A 9289-nucleotide genomic window follows, 5' to 3' on the forward strand; every position below is an offset into this window, starting at 1 on the left:
TCATCAAAGGGATCGAGGGCGAGAATACGATCATCGAATAAGAGACAATCATGGTTGAAGGAATCAAGAGATGACTTTGGTGTAGACGGATCGAGGTATATAACCGGTGGCGTCGAAGAGAAGCATGAACCCATCTCGATTTGCAGTCTCAAGTGTGAAGAAGAAGAAAAAGCAGTTTTGAAATCCATTTCAGTTTTTTCATTGTCATTCATGGGTTTTGCGAGGGTAAACAAAATCAATTTAGGGTTGCAGGTCGGTAGTGGTGGGTTGCTGGTGAAGCCCTTAGCTTTGAGAAACTGTAGGTTGCAGAGCTCAATTAGGTAATCTGGAATCAAATATTTTTCTGCAATATCTTCTGGTTCTACTCTTCTTCTTCTTCCTCCTCCTCCCGCTTCAGTTGTTCAGATTCAATTTTATTTTCTAGTGTTGTTCCACCTTAAAAAAAAAAAATTCTTCTCTCCAGTAAAGTGAGATTAAGTTGCAGGTGAGGAATAGAGTGGTGTGACGAAGAAGATAGAATTTGGGGTTTTTAGTTATAAGGGTAAAAACATAAATCAACACTGGTCAAGGGTAGTTTAGGGATTTAAGTTTATTTAACTGGGTGATATCATCACTTAACAACATAACACTAACGTCAGGGACTAATTTGGTATTTTGGGTTTAAACCAGGGGGTGATCTGAGTATTTTCAAATTTCAGGGGATGATATGAGTTTCAACCTATTTTCAAGAGGTATTTCATAAATTTTTTAAATAAAAATAAAAAATGATACCAAAGAGACCCTAAGGTGTCTACATTGTTTTTAAGGTGGCTTTGAGTCTTCTATTGTTGCCAACTGTAAGGTATGTTATAGCTTTACTGCCTCTTCTATCGAAGTTGAAGCTATTCGGGTTCAATGCTCTTTGCTCGGAGTCTTTTGATCACCTCTATGCTTATATCTTTTGATTGTCTATCCGTGATCAGAGTTGGGAGATTTTGATAGAAAAAAAGTAATAATAGACGTGGGCTATGGTTACGGCCGTTTAGAGGTATTGCATTAGGAAAGACTTCCGTCCTTATTATTACGGTAATCAAAATTGAACGGAAGCATTGAAAAGAGGGGAGAAGATAGAAGACAAAAAGTTATAACGAATAAAAAATTATGTTAGACCAGCAAAAGATGGAGGGCGCAGGAAACTGCAACGGTGAGCAAGACATATGAATTAGACCCTATTTAGCAAGTAGATTGCTGGACGGTAGCGTACTTGGGAACGGACCGTCGGTGATGGTAGAAAAATATAATTGCAAGAGGAACAAAACTACAACCACAAGCACAAGTAGTAAGAGTGCAATAGAAAATCACCCACAAAAAAGAAAGTTGCAGGATTAGTTGTAGACCGGGCCCCTTGTGGGAGTGGATGGAAATTTGGAAATCCAGTGAGGACAGCAGAGACGACAAGACGAGGGCGGGTCGCGGGGCCCAAAGGAAGCGGGGAAGAGGCATCCGTCCGTTTCACGATGTGACCGCTGAAACCCCACATGTGTTGTCTTTAAATTTTTTTCTTTTTCTGCGTCCCCTTCGGTTTTCCACTCTCTATCTCTCTTCCGCTGTTTTTATTTTCGCCGCAGTGGTTAGTGGTTACTATTTATCTTTTCGTTATTTTTTATTCGTCTTTTGCGACTCTCTCTACCAGTCTTCTCGGTTTTTTCTTTCCCATTCATGCATAAATCATAATGAAACTTCGTTTTTCTAATTATTTTAAAATATTAAGAATTGAAGAAACTTTATCCTCACCGACAGACAGCTTCCTCTGAATGAAGTTCTAAACTGCCCTTATAGTGCATCCAACCGCAATAAAAGCAAACTTGGTCCTTAAAGCGTTGGTCTGAAGACTGTATGCTTGCGAACAGTAACGACTCCTCCTAACCATAAAAAAGAAAAGATCTGAGGAGATTTTTTTCTTTTCCAAAATTAAAGGTATCACTCCTCACTCTTCTCCGTGGCCAACGTTATTTTTTTTTTTTCGTTTTAAAGTTCTGACTACAGCTTTTATTTTATTGGATTTGATTAACTTCGGTTATTGAAGGCTTTTCATGTATAATTATATTTGGCAGATGAGAAAAATTAAGAATGGAAGAGAGGACAATGAGAGATGCGGGGAGGGCTTGTTTTGTTTTGACCCCAGGAGTGATGTCGGCGGGATGCTGATAAAACTTAAAAAGGTGGGAACGAGACAACGAGTGGTGTAGAAAGGTCATGCTAGTAAGACTAAAGAGTATTACTAACCAGTGACAGTGATGCAGCTTAGGGTTCTTAATTTTGCTCCACGCTACTGGTCTCCCTCTCTGTAATCTTTTCAAAAATATATTTTTTTAATTCTATATAATTTATCTTCTCCTCGCTCCCCTCCCTGCCTCTTCTCTGTCCTCCCTTATTAACTTTTCTTTCTCTGCTAAGCTGAGAACTAAGACAAGAGAATGGGTATTCTGCTTTGGAGATTTTACTGGATGGGGAAATTTTTTATCCGCCCTGTGGTAAGAAGGAAGGAATAATAAGAGACCGAACAGGGCTTCGGGCTTTCGGTGGTTTGGGTTGGGTTCTCCGGACTTAAGGAAAAAAGGGATCAAAGGCTTACTCATCCCACACTGGTTTTCGAACTCAGAATGCAGGTGGACAGTTTTCATTCTTCATTTTCTGTCCTGGCAACTCTAAATTAGTAAGGATTACTCCGAGATCTCATGCCTGTGCCTTCTAATATCTGGGTTTTGCTCAGATTCTGGAAAAGTATCAGAAAGGATCGGATATTTGGCAGGTATTCTCAACGAATTTGACAGATCTGGAGCACAACCGGCTTCCTTTTCTCTGTATTGTTTCCCTGTACCTCTGAGCTATGGAAGCCAGTGCTGGTTTAGTTGCTGGTTCCCACAACAGGAATGAGTTGGTTGTCATCCGTCGTGAAGGAGAATCCGGTGTAAGTCTGATGATTTGCCCTTGTACGAAGAAAGGACATGATTTTCGTCGTCCGGAGTTGCCCGCATTGCGGTTTCTCTGTTTTGTTTCTGAGAATTTGTAAGTTTTATCTTTCCCGTTTTTGTTTTTGTCGCAGCCAAAGCCGTTGCAGCAGCTTAGCGGTCAAATCTGCCAGATTTGTGGAGATGATGTTGGGCTCACTGTTGATGGGGAGCTTTTCGTTGCCTGCAACGAATGTGCTTTTCCGATTTGCAAGACTTGCTACGAATATGAGCGGAGTGAAGGAAGCCAGGTCTGCCCACAGTGCAAGACCAGGTTCAAACGTCTCAAGGGTAAGTTCTCCGTCTTTTCAAGATCTCTAACCCATCTATGCTTTGTTCGTGCATTTTTTATTTAATCTTCATAGGCCCAATCGTTATTGGAATTTTACAGGATGTGCTAGAGTTGCTGGTGATGACGAAGAAGATGGTATCGATGACCTTGAGAATGAATTCAATTTTGCGGGGAGGGATAAACAGGATATGCAGTATCTTGCAGAGGCCATGCTTCAAGGTCACATGAGCTATGGTCGAGCCGGGGATGCGGACATGCCTCAAGTGATTCATACAATGCCTCAAGTTCCTCTGCTTACTAATGGCCAGATGGTAACTCTCAACACCTTTGCAGAATTTTGTCCCTTTTTGGTGTTATGGTTAGAAGAAATTCTTGTAGAAAACTAATACGTGTTGCTCTAGGTCGACGATATCCCTCCCGAGCAGCATGCTTTGGTCCCTTCTTTTGTGGGCGGTGGAGGGAAAAGGATTCATCCCCTTCCTTTTTCAGATCCTAGCTTTCCAGGTACATGGATTTGTGCTATTAACTAATTATTGTTATTGTTTTTTGTTTTCAGTGTTTCATCTTGCATTTTTGGGTGCTTTACCCTCTGTGCTCCCATGCCATTCTTATTCGGTTGAAATTCACCCGCATCGAGTAATTTTTTCTTCTGCAGTGCAACCCAGATCCATGGATCCGTCTAAGGACCTGGCTGCTTATGGTTATGGAAGTGTTGCTTGGAAGGAGCGGGTGGAGAATTGGAAGCAGAAGCAAGAGAAATTACAGGTCATGAAGAATGGAAATGGTGGCAAAGATTGGGACAACGATGGAGATGGGCCAGATCTACCCTTGTAAGGATTTGACCTCTGTGGTTATCTGACAAAGTGAAGGAGCTATTATGTCCAGTGTTGTTAATTCTTTGGGCATTTTAATGCACATTTAAACATGATAACAGCTTTTACTGAGAGGAATACACAATCTCGACCATGTTATTGTGAGTTTTGTGATGTTAACCATTTGGATTGTTGCTTTGACACTTTTTTCTTCTGTAACTCTATTGGGAACTACAGGCAGTACAATGGTTTGGTATGCTAACTTGGTTCGTGCTTCCTGGCAAGGTTTCCACTTTAAAATCCTTAATGGAAGTTGATATAATTGCTTCTAATGTACATTTTAAATGATAATTGGAGGCACTGTAGTTAGTTAATTTTTATTGTTATTTGTTGACTGACTTATGCCACTCTTGTACTTTTTGCTGTTTCATTGTATGATTAAACAAGGGGATGTGCTAAGTGGCTTTTGCACTACTTACAATATAATCTTGATGATTTAACTTTTCTTTGATCAGAATGGATGAAGCTAGACAGCCGCTATCAAGAAAATTGCCTATTCCATCGAGCCAAATCAACCCATACCGGATGATCATTATAATACGGCTTGTTGTTCTTGGGTTCTTCTTCCATTACCGGGTCATGCATCCAGTGAATGATGCCTTTGCATTGTGGCTCGTCTCTGTAATCTGTGAGATCTGGTTTGCCATTTCATGGATTTTAGATCAGTTTCCAAAATGGCTTCCAATTGACCGGGAAACTTATTTAGACAGACTGTCCTTGAGGTTAGTGCCCAGCGAACTGAAGTATTTTGTTTTTATGTCTGCATTCCTGGCTGTTGTATCATACCCATGACGCATTCTTGGTGTCTCTTCAGGTATGAGAAGGAAGGCCAGCCTTCTCAACTCTCTGCAGTTGATATATTTGTGAGTACGGTGGATCCTTTGAAAGAGCCTCCTTTGGTCACTGCAAACACTGTTCTGTCAATTCTTGCTGTTGACTACCCTGTCGACAAGGTTTCCTGCTATGTTTCGGATGATGGTGCAGCCATGTTGACATTTGAGGCTTTGTCAGAAACATCTGAGTTTGCAAGGAAGTGGGTTCCTTTTTGCAAGAAGTTTAACATTGAGCCACGGGCACCAGAATGGTACTTTGCTCAGAAAATAGATTATCTGAAGGACAAGGTGTTGCCTTCATTTGTAAAGGAGCGGAGGGCTATGAAGGTATGGGGTTGTGGAGTTACTGTGAATTCAAATTAGCTTTTCTTCCTTGCCATTCACCATCACATGCACTATTGATGGGTTTTTTGGATCATGTGTAATTTATTCAAAATGGCTTGCAGAGAGAATATGAGGAGTTCAAAGTTCGGATAAATGCATTAGTTGCCAAGGCTCAAAAGGTCCCTGAAGAAGGGTGGACAATGCAGGATGGGACTCCATGGCCTGGGAATAATGTCCGTGATCATCCTGGCATGATTCAGGTACACAAGTTTTGAGTTTCCTTGTTACTAGTCATTAACTTGATCTGATTCTAATAGCTTGTGGTCGGCCCTAGGTCTTTTTAGGACAAAGTGGGGGACATGACACAGAGGGCAATGAATTGGCTCGCCTAGTGTATGTTTCTAGAGAAAAGAGACCTGGATTCAATCATCACAAAAAGGCTGGTGCTATGAATGCTTTGGTAAGTGAGTTACTCATGTGATCTAGTCAGGTTGGTGGTGGTGTGATGGTCTCTTACTTTTAAGCTGGTTTGTTTGTTAAACAGGTGAGAGTTTCTGCTGTGCTCACAAATGCACCATATCTGTTAAACTTGGATTGTGATCATTACATCAACAACAGTAAAGCTCTTAGGGAGGCAATGTGTTTCATGATGGACCCATTGTTGGGAAAAAAGGTTTGCTATGTGCAGTTCCCACAAAGGTTTGATGGTATTGATAGGCATGATCGATATGCTAACCGGAATATTGTTTTCTTTGATGTAAGTGTGCCCTCAATGTACTTTTAAGCTGCTTTCAAAGTATAGTGTATATTGATATATTCTCCTAGTTAAATTGGTTATCACATATGACTAATGGATAAGACACCCATGACAGATCAATATGAAAGGGTTGGATGGGATTCAAGGACCTATTTATGTTGGGACTGGATGTGTGTTTAGAAGGCAGGCGCTCTATGGTTTTGATGCTCCAAAGACGAAGAAGCCACCGACTAGAACCTGCAATTGTTGGCCAAGTTGGTGCTGTTTCGGATGCTGTTGTTCTGGGAGGAAGAAGAAGACTACCAAGCCCAAGTCCGACAAGAAAAAGAGAGGATCCAGGAAGGGAGATGCAGGGGCACCTGTCTTTGCTTTGGAGGGTATTGAAGAAGGCATTGAAGGTATAGTTTGTCTCCCCCATCTCCAGGCTCTATGATCATTGGGAAGCTCAGTTTCATCTTCACTTTTTTCTTGAAACATCTTCTGCAAGATTGATGGTTAAAAATTAGTTGAACAAATGCTTTGAGTAGGGTTACCTCCTTTGAACCAAGGATCAAAGACTTAATCAAACATGGAGTTAACAAAATTTGATTTAGTTTGGCTGGCATTTGAATGAATTCAATGGTTTAAAAGCCATCCAAATTTACGATCAGATGTGCTGATGTCTTTCAAAATGATCCAGTGTTTGATTAGCTAGGCTGGTTTCAATTAGGTAACTAGAGGAATGATTTGCAAGTTGTGTCCACAATTTTGAAGATTGTTTGGAAGCCATCTGAAACCACTGAAAAAAAAAAACCTTTAGTAGCCTTTATTTGAAAGCTATTACTGTAAGCCTTCCGATATATACTCTTTTAATTGGCCTGAGTTGATTATTGAAGGGGGATGCATGCAGTCTTGGTTATCAAGTTACTATTCTCTAACCGTAGTGGCCTTTGGAGATATTTGCAGCTTATTAGAAATGCTAGGAGTTAGCATCATCTGCAATATCTCTTTCACTTTGAGGATGAAAACTGCAAATGGCTTAACTGATGATTTAGTTAGGAAAATACCCTGTCATGTAGCTTATCTGTTGAGTCTGGTCCTTGTGAGTTGTGACCTCAGTTTTTGTTGATATATACTATTCTTTACTTTCTTATTCTCCTCTGATGAAATTAGTTCATAATTGTGTTTCTCCTGATGCTGTAGCTGGCTTCTTCCGTTTGATTGTGAATTGCCATTTAATTTGGTTAAGAGCTTGGATGCAGGGATTGAGAGTGAGAAATCTGCTATAATGTCTGAGCAAAAGTTGGAAAAGAAGTTTGGGCAGTCTCCTGTGTTTGTTGCATCCACCCTGCTTGAGAATGGTGGAGCACTGAAAAATGCTAGCCCTGCCTCTCTTCTAAAAGAGGCCATCCAAGTCATCAGCTGTGGCTATGAAGACAAGACAGACTGGGGTAAAGAGGTAACCTCTCTGGCTAACTGCTTTGCAATTATTTTATAGATACTGGTATTTTAGAATTGGTTGAATTTTAGCTTTTGTTGTCATCAGGTGGGTTGGATCTATGGTTCAGTTACGGAGGATATCTTAACGGGTTTTAAGATGCACTGCCATGGATGGAGATCTATATATTGTATCCCAGCAAGGCCAGCCTTTAAAGGATCTGCACCCATCAATCTCTCTGATCGTTTGCACCAGGTTCTTCGGTGGGCTCTTGGTTCTGTAGAAATTTTCTTGAGCAGGCATTGTCCTCTCTGGTATGGGTATGGAGGTGGTCTGAAATGGTTAGAGCGTCTGTCTTACATAAATGCTACTATATATCCTTGGACATCAATTCCATTGCTTGCTTACTGCACTCTACCTGCTGTCTGCTTGCTCACGGGAAAATTCATCACCCCAGAGGTACTCCCCCCCTTCTGCAATAGTTTTGTGAGAGACGAAACCTAACCCACGTTTCACTACCCTATATAATATGCTTATGCTCTTTTTCTTCTGCAGCTTAGCAATGTTGCTAGCTTATGGTTCTTGTCACTTTTCATCTGTATTTTTGCAACAAGTATCCTGGAAATGAGATGGAGTGGTGTTGGTATTGATGACTGGTGGAGGAATGAGCAGTTTTGGGTGATTGGAGGTGTTTCTGCACATCTTTTTGCAGTCTTTCAAGGGCTTTTGAAGGTACTAGCTGGTATTGATACGAACTTCACTGTGACTTCAAAAGCAGGAGATGATGATCAATTTTCAGAATTATATGCATTCAAGTGGACTACATTGCTCATTCCTCCAACCACTCTGCTGATAATAAACCTCATTGGGGTTGTTGCTGGTGTCTCGAATGCAATAAACAATGGTTATGAGTCCTGGGGACCTCTTTTTGGCAAGCTTTTCTTTGCCTTTTGGGTAATTGTTCATCTTTACCCATTCCTCAAAGGTCTCTTGGGCCGGCAGAACAGGACTCCCACGATCGTTATTGTCTGGTCTATCCTGCTTGCTTCTATCTTCTCTCTTTTGTGGGTTAGAATTGATCCATTCCTGGCCAAGTCAGATGGCCCGGTATTGGAGGAATGTGGACTGGACTGCAATTAGCAGTTTCCTTGGGCTTCTAAAGATTCTGGAGCTTAATCTGAAGATTTCTGTTATCGCACTTCAAGATTTACTTGGAATACAAATTTGTGCGAGGCAGAAAGAAAAGGATTCAGCAATCTGTAGATAGATATATGCATGGGCTGTGTAGACATTTTCTTCTTTGCTTGTGTGTGGGGGGGGGGGGGGAACTCACTGCTTTGGGCGCAGGGAATCCGAGTCAACTCAGCTTGTTGCAGTGTGTAAGTTTATTGTTCTGATGGATTGTTAGGCAGTTTTATAGTTCTTGATTCTTTATTAGTTGGCGGATGAGGGAAGAAGGCTCAGCCAAAATGCAGTCTTTGTTGTTGAGGCTGATCTGGCTCTCTTTATGGTGTTTTCTTCTTTTCCTTAGCAATAAGAATTGGCAATTGCCTGCAATTTGTAACAACATAGCAAAGTTCGGTGTAGCAGTTATCAGCAAGGGCTAATTCTCCACCGTCATACCCGATCTGTCTGTTGGGTGTTGCTGCTTTACGAGGCTGAAGAAAAACGAGGTAGGAGTCTGTAGAAATGATTCTATGGGGTTGGTCATCAATCACGTGGAATAATTCATAAGATAGGGAAAGGAGGGCGGGGACTTTATGGTTTGTACTGTAATAATAAGATACTTCATTTGTGTTGAAAA

At 41.1% G+C, this 9289-nt stretch overlaps 1 protein-coding gene across 1 annotated transcript; it reads left to right on the top strand.

Annotated features, from left to right (window-relative positions):
• The first annotated feature begins 2375 nt into the window (after positions 1 to 2375).
• LOC122658598 (probable cellulose synthase A catalytic subunit 3 [UDP-forming]) lies at positions 2376 to 9052 on the top strand. Its single transcript, XM_043853623.1, has 14 exons — positions 2376 to 2950; positions 3086 to 3281; positions 3382 to 3593; positions 3684 to 3786; positions 3938 to 4112; positions 4610 to 4876; positions 4969 to 5314; positions 5434 to 5571; positions 5646 to 5771; positions 5856 to 6068; positions 6184 to 6466; positions 7310 to 7506; positions 7594 to 7944; positions 8041 to 9052. Exons 1-14 carry the CDS (start codon positions 2870 to 2872, stop codon positions 8623 to 8625), a joined length of 3273 nt encoding a protein of 1090 aa, XP_043709558.1. The 5' UTR covers positions 2376 to 2869; the 3' UTR covers positions 8626 to 9052.
• The last annotated feature ends 237 nt before the right edge of the window (positions 9053 to 9289 follow it).

This window comes from Telopea speciosissima, chromosome 4, assembly GCF_018873765.1.
Source record: "Telopea speciosissima isolate NSW1024214 ecotype Mountain lineage chromosome 4, Tspe_v1, whole genome shotgun sequence".
Lineage (NCBI taxonomy): Eukaryota > Viridiplantae > Streptophyta > Magnoliopsida > Proteales > Proteaceae > Telopea > Telopea speciosissima.

What these genes read in the sequence shown, in the direction of transcription:
- LOC122658598 (XM_043853623.1), top strand. Translation starts at nt 2,870, where the DNA reads ATGGAAGCCAGTGCTGGTTTAGTTGCTGGTTCCCACAACAGGAATGAG. An exon ending in CAGGTTCAAACGTCTCAAGG is followed by an intron (nt 3,282 to 3,381) that starts GTAAGTTCTCCG and finishes GGAATTTTACAG; the next exon opens with GATGTGCTAGAGTTGCTGGT. An exon ending in GGAATATTGTTTTCTTTGAT is followed by an intron (nt 6,069 to 6,183) that starts GTAAGTGTGCCC and finishes CACCCATGACAG; the next exon opens with ATCAATATGAAAGGGTTGGA.